General features: G+C 37.8%; 2 protein-coding genes across 3 annotated transcripts in view; both read left to right on the forward strand.

Moving 5' to 3' along the window:
• The window catches only part of LOC125031182, a 12004-nt gene extending 11063 nt beyond the window's left edge, over nucleotides 1–941 (forward strand). Inside the window, exon 13 of the mRNA XM_047621778.1 lies at nucleotides 26–941. Within this exon, the coding sequence (XP_047477734.1) occupies nucleotides 26–95 (70 nt within the window). The 3' untranslated portion in view covers nucleotides 96–941. The remainder of the gene's footprint in view (nucleotides 1–25) is intronic.
• A 3814-nt stretch (nucleotides 942–4755) lies between these two features.
• LOC125031323 (serine/arginine repetitive matrix protein 2-like) overlaps nucleotides 4756–15000 on the forward strand; it is an 11251-nt gene continuing 1006 nt past the window's right edge. The window contains exons 1-4 of one of the 2 annotated variants that reach the window (XM_047622012.1): nucleotides 4756–4892; nucleotides 9179–9280; nucleotides 9796–9942; nucleotides 13571–15000. The exon at nucleotides 13571–15000 is cut by the window's right edge and continues 1006 nt beyond it. In XM_047622012.1, coding sequence (XP_047477968.1) covers nucleotides 4821–4892; nucleotides 9179–9280; nucleotides 9796–9942; nucleotides 13571–15000 — 1751 coding nt within the window. In that variant the 5' untranslated portion in view covers nucleotides 4756–4820. The remainder of the gene's footprint in view (nucleotides 4893–9178; nucleotides 9281–9795; nucleotides 9943–13570) is intronic. The other variant, XM_047622014.1, reaches the window with a different exon arrangement.

Below are 15000 nucleotides of genomic sequence, written 5' to 3' on the forward strand. Positions count from 1 at the left end.
TATCATATATTAAATTACACTTCAGATCCCCTTCTCACTTCACCTTCTCTGCTGACGTCCACGATCTTGAATCCTCTGGGGAAACAGCTCTCTGATTCCTTCAATCAAGCCTCCCCAATGAATGCTTCCCTCTGGCGACTGCAATCCGTGATTCCTGCCGTTAGATTGCCTGGTCCTTGCCGCCATCTGCCTTTTCTTTAATAACCATACGGGGCTCAGTCCTCCTCCTGTCTTTTTCAAAAGCCATTTGTAGCCAGTTCTCTTTTTCTTGCCGCTATGTCCTTTTTTTTTTTTAACAACCATACGTGGCTCTCTAATTGCTTTTTAGATTTTTTTTTTGTTTTAAGTTCTTGCCACCATCTGCTTTTTTAACAACTATATGTGTCTCAGTCCTTTTGGTTCTTGCTGCCAGCCTCTGCCAGCGATTGGTTTGATTCTCTTATCAATAACATCTATTCCTTTTTTTTTATGTTTTTTCTTCTCCCCGTCTTCTTTTTTGTTTTATTCATTTTTTCTTGTCTTTCTTCTTTTTCTTTTTCTTTTCTTTTCGTTTTTCTTTTTTTCTTCTTCCTTTTCTTTTCTTCTTTTCATATTCCTCATCTTCATCTTTCTTCTTTCTATCTATCTCCCTCTGTCGTTCCTGTTATTCCATATTTCAGCTTTAATTGATTTCGTGTTTCGATAAATTCTCATTTTGATCTTGTTGTGGACGATTTGCAAATGATTATTGATTTTCAGTTTTCAATTGAAATCTGTATCTGTCTCTGTAGATGTTATTATGAATATGATGTAATATTTTTAAAATCGACTTAAATTGTGAAACTGTCTGTATTTCATGTATATCATTCACTTTTTTTTATGAGTGTTGTCTTATGTAGTTAGAATATTAGCAATAGATAGGCTCTTCGTATATAAGCTTTATAATAAATATTGGCTTCAAATTAACATGTTTTACTATCCTAGGGCATTCCGTATAGTAATGTAATGTTAGACTCAGATATATCTATATAAGTTTATGTAAGAATGTATGTGTGTCTGTATATCTCTTTTTTCTCTTTCTCTCTATTTATATATATGTATGTATATATACACACATATATATGTACATCTGTATTTATTTGTCTTAGTGAGGAAGATGCGTGAAAGAATCGCTCAAATGGTGATACAAGCTTAAAATTTGGTACATGTACTTTTCATATTCCAATCGGGTGGCCCCAAAATGCAAGATGTACGGCCCAAATGGGCAAAAATTAGCCTTTTCCTTTATAACTTGAAATTTATTGGTTTTCACCACTTAAATGTAATAAAGTTGAATATAAAGTAAGGTATTGTGGATATTTTGGAACCAAAAGCATGTCTGTGTCTTTTACGGTTCTTGAGATACAGCATATAGGTACTTTTACAGGCATGTGTGCGCCAAAAATGGGTTTTAGAGCTATGAATTAGAAAATATTGGTTTTTGATATATACATGCATTAAAGTCGAATATTATATGGATATTGCTGATGCTTTGGTACCAAAGGCAGGTCTGTAGCTATTATAGTTCTTGAGATACAGCATTAACCTCTGGTGACAAAAATGGTTTATCAGTCATGATTTGGAAAATACTAATTTTCTGTTTCTCAGATATAATGAAACTGGGTATAGATTTGGGCACTGTGATGGCATGTGCGAAACAGTTATAGAACAGTTCAGTCCCTCCAAAAATAAGATCACAAGAGTATAGAGTTACACCTCACATTTGCAACTGCACAGAGCTGTACACGTGACAGCACTTGCACTTGCCATGACAGCCAGCCACATTTGCTGAGCTGTTGGTAAATCATGGCTTCTAAAGAATTAGCTGTCCAGAAGACCTGAAATTCCTTACCAACCCTCTGTCTTCCCCGGTCTGCTCGGTCCTCTGCTTCTGGCTCACACTGGTGGGATTGACTCATAAGACCTCTGCTTTCTGGCGAACATAAGCCTAGCCTCATCCACAGTAGCAACTGTGCTGGATCTTCCATCGATTAGGCTGACAAACTCCAGAATCTCTAGGTCACAATCCTCCATTGTGGGAGGGTAAATACCCAGTTTGCAGAGTACAGGCGAGGCCTCTGGACATATGTCCCATGTCTGCCAAGTAGTTTTCTTGCCTCTGTTGCGGAAGGCTGACACGGTGTCATATCCCGTAAAGGCATGCAAGAATAGCATGTTTTTTACCTCCTCCTGGCCAGCATAGTGAAATAGGTTCTGCACACTGATCCATCGCAGGCTCTGACCTTGCCCAAGTGCCCCATGGGATTCATAGACTAAAAACATGTGCACGCCGAAAATCCATAGTTGCTAAGATATTATTTCATGTTAATGTTGTTTTTTTTATGTTATGACCCTACTCACTCACTCACTCTCTCTCTCTCTCTCTTTCTCTCTCTCTCTCTCTCTCCCTCCCTCCCTCTCCCCTCCTCTCTCTCTCTCTCTTTCTCTCTCTCTCTTTCTCTCTCTCTCTCTCTCTCTCTCTCTCTCTCTCACTCTCTCCCTCCCCCCTCCTCTCTCTCTCTCTCTCTCTCTCTCTCTCTCTCTCCCTCCCTCCCCCCTCCTCTTTCTCTCTCTCTCTCTCTCTCTCTCTCCCTCCCTCCCCCTCCTCTTTCTCTTTCTCTCTCTCTCTCTCTCTCTCTCTCTCTCTCTCTCTCTCTCCCTCCCCCCTCCTCTTTCTCTCTCTCTCTCTCTCTCTCTCTCTCCCTCCCTCCCCCCTCCTCTTTCTCTCTCTCTCTCTCTCTCTCTCCCTCCCTCCCCCTCCTCTTTCTCTTTCTCTCTCTCTCTCTCTCTCTCTCTCTCTCTCTCTCTCTCTCTCTCTCTCCCTCCCTCCCCCCTCCTATTTCTCTCTCTCTCTCTCTCCCTACCCCCCCCCTCTCTCTCTCTCTCTCCCTCACTCTCTCCCTCCCCCCTCCTCTTTCTCTCTCTCTCTCTCTCACTCTTTCCCTCCCCCCTACTCTCTCTCTCTCTCTCTAAATATATATATATATATATATCACTCTCTCCCTCCCCCCCCCCTCTCTCTCTCTCTCTCTCTCTCTCTCCCTCCCTCCCCCCTCCTCTTTCTCTCTTTCTCTCTCCCTCCCTCCCCCTCCTCTTTCTCTCTCTCTCTCTCTCTCTCCCTCCCTCCCCCCTCCTATTTCTCTCTCTCTCTCCCTCCTCCCTCCTCTTTCTCTCACTCTCTCTCTCTCTCCCTCCCCCCCCCCTCTCTCTCTCTCTCCCTCCCCCCTCCTCTTTCTCTCTCTCTCACTCTTTCCCTCCCCCCTCCTCTCTCTCTCTCTCTCTCTCTCTCTCTCTCTCTCTCTATATATATATATATATATATATATATATATATCTCACTCTCTCCCCCCCCCCCCCCCCCCCTCTCTCTCTCTCTCTCTCGCCAACTTTCCATCCACAAAAGATTTCGTTGAATAACTCAATTTGTCCCAATGGCAATTTCCAATCCATGAAGATAATACAACCCTAAGGATGCTACTAAATAAAAATGATAAATTAAATAAAAAGAAAAGGCGATTATTTACCCCCTTTTTATATAGGCCTATCTTCTGGCCCGTTTTATTTTATATAAAGCTAATGAATTTTATTATATAATTACGTAGTTGTATCTCTCGTTTTGTTTTGTTTCTCTGACGATTTTCTCTTCGTCTTTCTCGATGTTCGTTTAATGATCTATTCATGTTATAAATCTAATTAAAAACAAAAGAGTTGTAAGAACGGTAAACATTCATAGCCCCTTCACTAAGATTAAAATAGATAACGCAATAGACAAGCGTTGGGTTCAAAGCTATAAATTTAGTACTCATGAATATTAAAATCATGGAAAATTGAAGAATGACTTTAGTACTCGTGAACAAAAAAGAAAAAAAAAAAAAAAAACACGCTGGGTTCAAAGATAAGATTTTATATATAATAACGATTTAATTACAAGAAAATAATCCTTAAATATATATATCACAAAAAAAAAAAAAAAAAAAAAATGTTCAGTGAAGTTCTTCAGAAGGAAATTATTTTAAAAAATACTGCCATGTCAATACGTGTGTATAAAGATACTGTTAACCAGTTTAATACATAAAATTCAGATTTAGATAATACTTTATGAATATATTTTATATCCTATTGCTTTGAGTAAATATACTATTGATATTTATTATATTAATTTTATGGTCACTAAAAATAGTCTAAAAATGCTGTGAAACATGAATGCATAATTACTCAAAAACATGCACACAAATGGACAAATAGATAGATGAATAATTGATAGATAATTTAGTAATATAAATGCAGCTTATTTGCACTTTACATGATGTTGAAAAGGTCTTTGCCGTTGATCATTTTTAAGTAACGAAATTTGCTAATAATGGCCATTGGGGGAAATTAACGTGAAATGTATAAATTATGTAATAAAAATAACAGATAAACGTCATTTGGAAATTAATGTGAATAATAGTCTAATAAGAAGGGATAAAACTAACCTGAATTATAAACTGGAAAAACCGTTAAAAACAAAAAAAAAAAAATTGGCGGGACTTTTCACGGGGCCTCGTCCGATTCCCTTCTCACAATCATCCCAAACTACACACTGTCTTAAACCATGCTTATACCTCTCTTTAACTTATCCCTTTACATCATCCAAATATCCAGCATAATTCAACCTTTGCCAAATACCCTAAAATACCCCAACATTATCAAACCTTTCTCTCTTTTTATTATTATTTTTTTTTTATACGAATAACACGCTAAAAGGAAGATCGAACGGATCGGGACACCGCCTTTGCAACCCGGAGACGTCGGCGGAGAAAATGGCTTCGCGCGGCTTGATTTTCCTCTTTTGTGCGGGAACGACTTACTTTTTCCTCTTCCAGTTCTTCCAGGTAAATGCGTGGGGTGTTCTTCTCGCCGCTCGTTGAAATAAGGGAGGAAAAATAAATACAATAAAGGGTCGCGAGACGTGGGAATGAAAGTTTAAAATCGTTGCGTTCCATTTCCATTTTTTTTTTTTTTTTTTCTTTTAAATGATTTGATTTTCGTTGATGAGTAATTCAGATTATGTATTTGTTTATTTGTTTTGTGGTAGACAGTTTTTGATAAGAAGAAAGGAAGTGGAAATAACAACAGTAAAGTAGGAATAAACGCAATGAACAAAATTTAAAATAAACGACCTGTTTTTTTTTTTACTTATAATTCCGACAAAGGAATAATAAAAAATAAGTAAATTGATAAGTAGATAAATATAGAGAATAATAAATAAAGAAATGAATAAGTGATCATAAGTAAATAAGTAAAAATAATTATCTTTGATTCTATTTAAATCACTTTTCGGTTTTACTAATTAACGATTTTTTTCTCTCATTAAAAACAAAAATCTCTATGTTTTAAGCGACATTTTAGTGCATTAAGCTTCGTTTTAAGCGGAATTTTGAGATTTTATAAAAGATTCCCCCCCCCCCCTTTTTTATTATTTTTTCTTAATGATAAATTCAAAGATTCATAAATTGTAAAGTTTTTTTTTCGGGTTTATGAATTTTATTTGTATTATCTGTCTTTGTTATTTATTTATTAACTTACTGACTTATTCATTCTATTTTCGTTTTTATTTGTTTCATTGTTTTTTTTATTTATCTTTTTTTTACATCGTCATCTATACATTTATTTATTTTCATTATATTTATTTATTCATTCATTTTCCGTGTTTTGTTTCCGTCTTTCGCTACCTACTTACTACTTACCTACTTTCAGCCGTTGATTTCACGCATGTAAAATAACCTTTAAAGCGGAAATGTCAAAACGTAATTTTTAACAAAATAATGAAATATATTTCAAATGAAAAAAAAAATCGAAGGGTTGGTCACGTGATCCTGATCTTGAAAATTGATTGATTAATAGGAAAACTAAGTAATTTTTGTTTTCCCCTATTCCATCTTTCTCTTGAATGCTTACTTAAATTTATGGCGGAAAGTCCGTGTTGGGAGAATTAAAAAAACAAAGTGATTATTGAACCGTTTTTGTCTTCAAAATTCATTCAATTCCATTTATTCTTTATACTTTTTTTTTTGTCTATTAATTTTTATTTTCATTTGTTATTTATGTTTATTTATTTATTTATTTATTTATTTTTTTTTTTTGTCCTGGAGCTAGGGTTTTCCGAAATTCACTCCCCTTCTTCCTTGCCTAAAAAGTTATTTCAAAAATCGACATTCGGACTTATCCTTACTTCAAATTGGCCCTTATATATATTCATCTTTTTCTTTGATAACGTCGGGAAAAAAAAATCAAACTTTTGGAACTAAAGTTGAAACCACATTTTCTTCGATAAAACTCTCTTGTGCACTTTTAAAAAAAAATCTCGTTTTCTATGTTCTGAATTATTACGAGGAAATGTGGAAAGTGATTCGTCATCGAAGCCATCCGTGCAAAACAATTCGATTCTTTGTCTAAAAACTAGCGTAAACGCGGATCCTTAAGCATAAGCATGGAAATAAAGATAGTGATGGCAGGTGTTACCCATTTGTTACATTTGCTTTGTGTTTAGCAGGGCATTCCAACGTTTGTTGTATTCGATAAACAAATGTGACATGTTCGGATTTTAACAAATGAAATAAATGATACTTCTGCATTGGGGAATGACACATGCACGCACACACACGCGCACACACACACACACATATACACGCACGCACACACGCGCACGCACACGCGCGCACACACACACACACACACACGCGCACACGCACACGCACACGCACACGCACGCGCGCGCACACACACGCACACACACGCACTCACACACACACACACACACACACACACACACACACACACACACACACACACACACACACACGCGCACACGCACACGCACGAGCACACGCACGCGCACGCACACGCACACACACACACGCACACGCACACGCACACGCACACACACACCCACACACACACACGCACGCACACGCACACACACACGCACACGCACACGCACACACACACACACACACACACACACACGCACACACACACGCACCCACACGCACACGACACACGCACACACACGCACACACACGCACACGCACACACACCACGCACACGCACACGCACACACACCACGACACTACACACACGCACACACGCACACGCACACACACACACAACGCACACACACACACACACGCAGCACGCACACACACACACCACACGCAGAACGCACACACACACACACACACACACACACGCACACACACACACACACACACACACACACACACACACCACACACACACACACACACACACACACACACACACACACACACACACACACACAGACACAGAGACACACACGCACACACACACGCACACACACACGCACACACACACGCACACACACACACAACACACACACACACACACACACACACACACACACACACACACACACACACACACACACACACACACACACACACACACGCGCACACACACGCAGACGCACACGGCGACTAATGAACTAATGCAGTTATTTAAAGTAAATAATTTTAAGTAAGATTAAATCAAACGCAACTATTAAAAATTATATTAAATAAAACTAGAAGGTACACACGCAGTATGTTTGAAATAATTTTAGTACAGAAACTGATAAGAGGTTTTTGGCCTTAATTATAGGCTGTGTGAATTCAGGTTGTTGTTGGCAGGAAAAAAATCGCTATTGCTATAGAAAAAAACGTTCAATGACTCAGGTTATAGTTATTTTAAAGACTGCTCATAGATTTTAACAGGCCAATATTTCATGGTATTATCGATGATCAAATTCGTAGTTAGTAACAGATAATGAAAGTCGGTCACTCGTGTCTTTGTATCATCTAAATCGTTGTCTATTTCCAAAAGGAATACTCCAAGTTTGTGGATGTCGGTTTAGTATTTAGTGTTATGAGTGTAATATCCGAAGTGAAGGTGTATTACTGTGCCTTCTGAAAAGACGTCACATCCCGTTAGCCTTTCAAAAAAGATAACATTCGATCATTGTTACCCATTAGTAGAATTTCCAGTGACAGAGTCGTAGGCCTATGTGCTGTCCACATCCATGTTAGTATGGTACAAAATTATTCGCTTTTAAATATCACTGTAAAGGAAGCGAAACGCACTGAGGTGTTTGATTATGTAACTGGTTTGGAAAGGTGAGTGTCGCGAAATATGTCAGTTCTTTGTTTAGTGTGGCATTTTCGGGATGCATAACATATAGGCTTGTCACTTGACAGAATGCATGGGGACATTAGCCTATCGAATTTGGGTTTATGCAAGATTTTTTTGTGCCGCTGTTTGATATGTATTTTGAACAAATAATGAAGCAATATATTCTACAACTTTGTATTTAACTTCTTCCTTGAAATCAGATTTTGAATATGGTAAAGTAAATAAGCTGACCTATTAGGCATAATTGGATTTTTTTTTTTTTTTTTTTTTTTTTTTTTTTTTTTTTTTTAGTCAGTTACATATTTGTTTTCGATAACCATTTTTCATGTCAAAAGCATATTTATTTCTACTTTGGATCTTTTTTTCTTTCTTTCTTTTTCTTTTTCTTTTTGCGTTCTCACAGTTCTCAGTTACTGATGTCGGATACCGTAAATATATTATATTATATATTATATATTATTTGCAGTAGCGCAAAGGTAAACGTAAGCCACTTATGATGCTCATAATTATCATTTTTAACGTTTCTTGAAATGTACCTTTCTCAGCGGCTATATCAAAAGATTGTCACCTCTCCTGAGTACACGATAGCATAACATGTGCGTGTGAATGTGCGTTTTAGCCTTTCAGTCACAGTGGAACCATATGTGACTTTGCTCATTTTTAGCCAACCGCCTTGAGTAAGTCCTCTAGTGCTTTTTCTACCCAATCGTAGGTTTGAATGTATCTACTCGGTTTAACACGCACAGTTAAGTACGTATTCATACTTTATTTAAAGTCCATGGCGAAAGCGTAAACAAGACGCCGTAGCATCCTATACAAAAGGTGCAGCTTCATATATTTTTTTTCTTTGTCAAAAATGTTGCTGTAAATATGATACGTTTCACGGAGAAAGTTATTTCTGCTTTTGTCCAGCTCTTCATTCTGTTTACTGTATATGGGTGTTTATAACTCATTGTCGTTCACATTTACAGGCGCTGAGATCGGAGGGGACGGACGGAAGCCATGAAGGATATCATCAGGCGCTGAATGACGCAGACAGGGAGATAACAAGAGAAAATGAGGACGTAAAGCAGGTGATTATTAAGTTTTGTCTTTTTCCAATACTCTTGGGTTCTGTGCAAAATCTTTGATTTAGTAAATCCATGGTTCATATATAAGTATATATATATATATATACATACACATTATATATATACATTATATATATATACATTATATATACACATTATATATATATATATATACACACATTATATATATACATTATGTATATATACGTTATATATACATTATATATATATATATATATATATATATATATATATATATATATATATATATATATAGTGTGTGTGTGTGTGTGTTTAACTAATAAAAACGCCATTCCTCCTCTAAGCAGCTGTCGCATTTTATCTATTTACTTAATTACAACAATACAGTTTAGATCGTTATGTTTCATTTCATCGGACATCATCCACAAATACTTCAAAAATTAAGTACTTAGCCCACCAAAATCTAAACGTTACGCTTGCCTATCGAATACCACTAGTATTTGGACTGTTCTGCTCATTGTCGTTCACATCCACAGGCGGTGAGGACGGTGGAGATGGACAGAAGCCTTGATCAATATCCCCAGGCGCTGAGTGACGTAGAAGATGAAATAGAATGGGAAAAGGAGGACGTAAAGCAGGTGATTAGTGGCACAGAAGAGGAAATAACAGCAGAGAATCAGGACGTAAAGATGATGATTGAGTTTTTACTTTTTTCCACTATTCTTGCAAAAGCTTTGATTTAGTAAATCCATGTTTCATATAAATTTATATACATACATGTATATGTATTTATGTAAATATATGTATATACATGTATATATATATATATATATATATATATATATATATATACATACACACAGCTATACACACACACAAACACACATGCATGTACCAAAGTCCAACATACACTGTTGGCTTTGTCTACTTTTTTTTATCCATTGCGTCCAATTTATAGCAGGTAGGAATCTGGGACGCTGTTCACGAAAGGGCTTAGACTCCGAAATTTGTTCCGTTGCCATTTCTCAACGTTAATGCTGGTAATAGAACACATTTATTTCGTAATAAACCTTATTTTGATATAAATAAGGCAATAAATCTTGCTTATATCATCACGGTAATATTACGCATTAGCTACATCCCTACGCTTATTGTCATTGCATTACTTGGAGAGGCGGGCGCCGGTATTAGTATATTTTTAATAGAATACAGTAAGGAAGATATAGGAGACGGCTCAATTAAAGTTTGATAATTTGTCAAAAGAAGAGTCGTAGAAAAAACATCAGTAAAAAAAACGACAAAATTAACTTTGGACAATAAATCAAAAGGATATTTTAAGATTATTCTATCATATTCGACACAGAATTATCTTCAAATCTGTGTAAAATTGCATTGTAGTTTTAAAGACAGTCCTTGCACGCGTGGGACACTTCGACACCTGTCCTGAAACTTCGACCGAGACATCTTTGTGTGGAGTCATAAACAAACTTGCCGAGTCAAAGACATATGAAGATAATGACACATCAGTAATGACAAATAGACTTTGAAGTCCTATTCTGATTTAATGTCAACCAATAATTGATCCGTTTTCTACATATTTACAGCAATGTTCTGCTCGAAAATACAAATGGCGACGCGCGGTTTCACAGCTGATGCAATAACAATAGAGTGTATTGTCATTACAAAAATAAGATTTATTGCAGTAAGTAGTTTTTACATAATACTACAATCAGTTATCTTCATAGAGTCTGTAACGATGTAAATGTTTATTCTATTACCAGCATTAACTTTGAGGTGTCTATGACAAATCTAACGGCAGGCTTACCCCAGAAACAGCTTCCCCTGCACTTTTCCGTATTATTATAGCATCGGAACAAATGCAGAGCACCTAGGAGCACTCTGCATTAAGTTATACACTCATTTGGGCGCGTGCATTGCACCAAAATTATATTTGCATGCTATTTGACATATGGTATGCGGCTTGTATTTTACTGTATATGGTTAGTTTTTAAAGATTGTGCCGCCTGAGAGATTCTTTATAGTTTTTGCGATGTTTTGTCAGATTTCAGTAATTACAATAATAACCATATTTTAATGACTCAACACCATCTATATATTCAGAAGAATTTATATTTTCCTCTTAATATATATGCATATCCATATATGAGTGTCTGTGTGTCCAAACCTATTCTCAGACGGACGGACACACACACACACACACACACACACACACACACACACACACACACACCACACACACACACTCACACCCACACACACACACACACACACACACACACACACACACACACACACACACACACACACACACACACACACCACACACACACACACACACACACACCACACACACACACCACACACACCACACACACACACACACACACACACACACACACACACACACACACACACACACACACACACACACACACACACACACACACACACACACACACACACACACACACACCACACACACACACACACACACACACCACACACACACACACCACACACACACACACACACACACACCACACACACACACACACCACACACACACACACACACACACACACACACACACACACACACACACACACACACACACACACACACAGTGCGCGTGTGCGTGTCTGCGGAGATTTTCATTTTGTTATAATCCGCCGGCGGTGAAATTTCGACATCTCTCCAGCCTCTTCGAAGAATAAAATCAGCATCGTTCAACGAGATAAAGGTTAGATGAATTAAAACACCGCGGCAGGAGAGTTGTCACGAGTCTGAAAATAAGAACTGTTCAATCCTGGTTGATTTACTAATACTGAAATAAAAAAGGTGATCATGTTGGTAACTGAACTTTCCCGTACGATCAAAGGTTTTGTGAGCGATTGTGAGTATGACAGTTGTAAATAACAATTGACATTCCAATAGTCGGCTTAGACCTTATTTCCTGAAAAAAAAAAACAATGAAATTGGGTTGTAAATCGTAATTGAGCCAGCATTAGGCGTACCAACTGTGGCGCGCGGGATGCATCAGGCGTACCAACAGTCCCTGTAGAAGTCCCCAGGAAAGGGGCTTGTCCGAGCAGTTTAATGTTACGGATTGGGAGTGCAGGCCTTCCCGCACCAGCGTTTTGATAAGACGGCTGTAAGACCTTTCATGAATATCGCCCCTATTCCTCATCTCGGAGTAATGAACTTGCTGATCAAGGTCAAGGTTCAGCAAGGTCATGAGTCAACTTCATCTTCTTGGCAGCTTCGAAGAACTTTTGGAAGTCATCACCCAATTTAAAAAAGCAGGTTCTTTGACCAGGAACGTCCTCACATTAAGTAAATATTCGTGATCATTGGAAGTATCCAGTTGTGTGATTTGGACGCGGAACTCACGGTGGATACGGCGAGATCCAAAACCTTATGCAACTTCCACTTGCCATATGAAGAACAATGAATGTAATAATAAAGCTATAAAAATGACTAAATCAGAGAAATACATATAAACTTCCCACAGGCTTGCGAAGCGAAGAGTGGTGTGTATAAACAATACAAGTTGCAGAGTAGTCAGGTACTTTTACCATTTTATTTTGAAGCTTCCGCTATGTTTTACTTGTACTTAAAAATCATACCAGAATTACATTAAATACATGTACTTCTGACGAGGATATAATCGATTCCGGTCAAATACGTCTCTTGTATTGTGAAGATATTCGTTCTCATTCAAACCCTTTCTTCTCCAAATATTACCTTGTAGCCACATCCAAAATTTTCATGCTTTCAATTTGTAAATATTTCAAGGTTGGATGAATTGTGTCCAATGAAACAACAAAATACTTTGTCTCTACTGGATAAAGGAACCATCTCTCTCATAGATAGCCAAAATTGTCACACTGACCAAACTCCAAAGAATGTAGTGATCACTAAATATCAATGAAATCATTTGAAATTTTGCAGGGGATTAATTTTCCCATTAAGGTACATAACCAGAATGTGTATGAAAATATTGATGATAATAATAATAATAATAATAATGATAAGAAAGGAACTTACACCTAAACCGAACCACCCTAATATATATTATATATATATATATATATATATATATTAAATGGGCCACAATGTTACATTTAGTTTGAGTCTACCTAATGATGATTTTCGTTGCAATGCAAGTTTTTAGATTCTTTTATATATATACACACAGTTATCAAATATACGTTTATCTTTACATTTGCACGTTTATTGATTTATGTATACATTTGTCTCATACTTATGTTTTTTTTTCTCAATTTGCAGATTCACATACAGTCCCAAATAAAAGAACATGAATATCGTGGGAAAATAGAGAAGGTGACAGAAGAAGTTACGGAAGGGGAAGTTCCCGGTTCGGACCATACGAAAAGAAGTGAAGTTAATGCCAGTACACTCATTGAGCTGAAAGAGGTTTCAAAGTCAACTGAAACCAAACCACCTGAGAAAACAGTTGAGGAAAAAGTAGACAAAGAAGTTAGCGGTCTGGAGAAAACAGATGAGAAAAGTGTACCTTCTGAAATCCCGAAAGAGGAGAAAAGATCACTAGAAGGCGTGATACCATTGGGAGGGAGAGAAAGAGAAACTACCTTACCGAAAGTGGAAGAGACAAGATCCCCTGGATCATCTGAGGCGAAGAAAGAAACTCAAAAGTCTCAACCTCATGAATCCAGATGGAAGAAGCCTAAAGAAAGCCCTCGTCCTTCTGGAATCAAGAAAAAGGTAGCCGCCAGAAGATATACATTACCTGGTGCCAGAGTATCAGGTGAGACACTCATTCCTGTGAAACCAACAAAGAAAATTAAAACAGGAATTGAGATGCCATTGAAAAAGAAAGAAGGAAAATCTACACTACCTAAGGCAGACGCTAAAAAGGCAAGCAGACCTGGTCCGTCTATAGCGAAGGGAAAGACAGGGAAACCCCAACCTCGTAAGTTCAAGGGAAGAAAACCAAAGTCTTGGCTGCCGCGGCCCAAGGGCAATAGGACCAGGAAACAAGGATCATCTATGATGAAGAAAAGGACAGAAATGAAAGGCAGACAATCTAAGGGAGCCAGAAAGGCAAGGAAAACCGGATTACCTGAGGCGAAAAAGAAGACGAAGTCTCAACCTCCTCAGTTCAAGGGGAAAAAACCCAGAAAGTCTTTGGAAGCTCAGTTCAAGTCGAACAAGACAAGAAAGCCTAAGAAGAAGAAAATGACAGGGATCGTCCGACCTTCTGAAATCAAGGAAACTAGTGCCAGAGTATCTGGTGATACACTCATTCCTGTGAAACCAACAAAGAAAATTAAAACAGGAATTGAGATGCCATTGAAAAAGAAAGAAGGAAAATCTACACTACCTAAGGCAGACGCTAAAAAGGCAAGCAGACCTGGACCATCTATAGCGAAGGGAAAGACAGGAAAACCCCAACCTCGTAAATTCAAGGGAAGAAAACCAAAGTCTTGGCTGCCGCGGCCCAAGGGCAATGGGACCAGGAAACAAGGATCATCTACGATGAAGAAAAGGACAGAAATGAAAGGCAGACAATCTAAGGGAGCCAGAAAGGCAAGGAAAACTGGATCATCTGAGGGGAAGAAGAAAACAAAGTCTCAGCCTCCTCAGTTCAAGGGGAAAAAACCCAGAAAGTCTTTGGAAGCTCAGTTCAAGTCGAACAAGACAAGGAAGCCTAAGAAGAAGAAAATGACAGGGATCGT

This window comes from Penaeus chinensis, chromosome 12, assembly GCF_019202785.1.
Source record: "Penaeus chinensis breed Huanghai No. 1 chromosome 12, ASM1920278v2, whole genome shotgun sequence".
Taxonomy (NCBI): domain Eukaryota; kingdom Metazoa; phylum Arthropoda; class Malacostraca; order Decapoda; family Penaeidae; genus Penaeus; species Penaeus chinensis.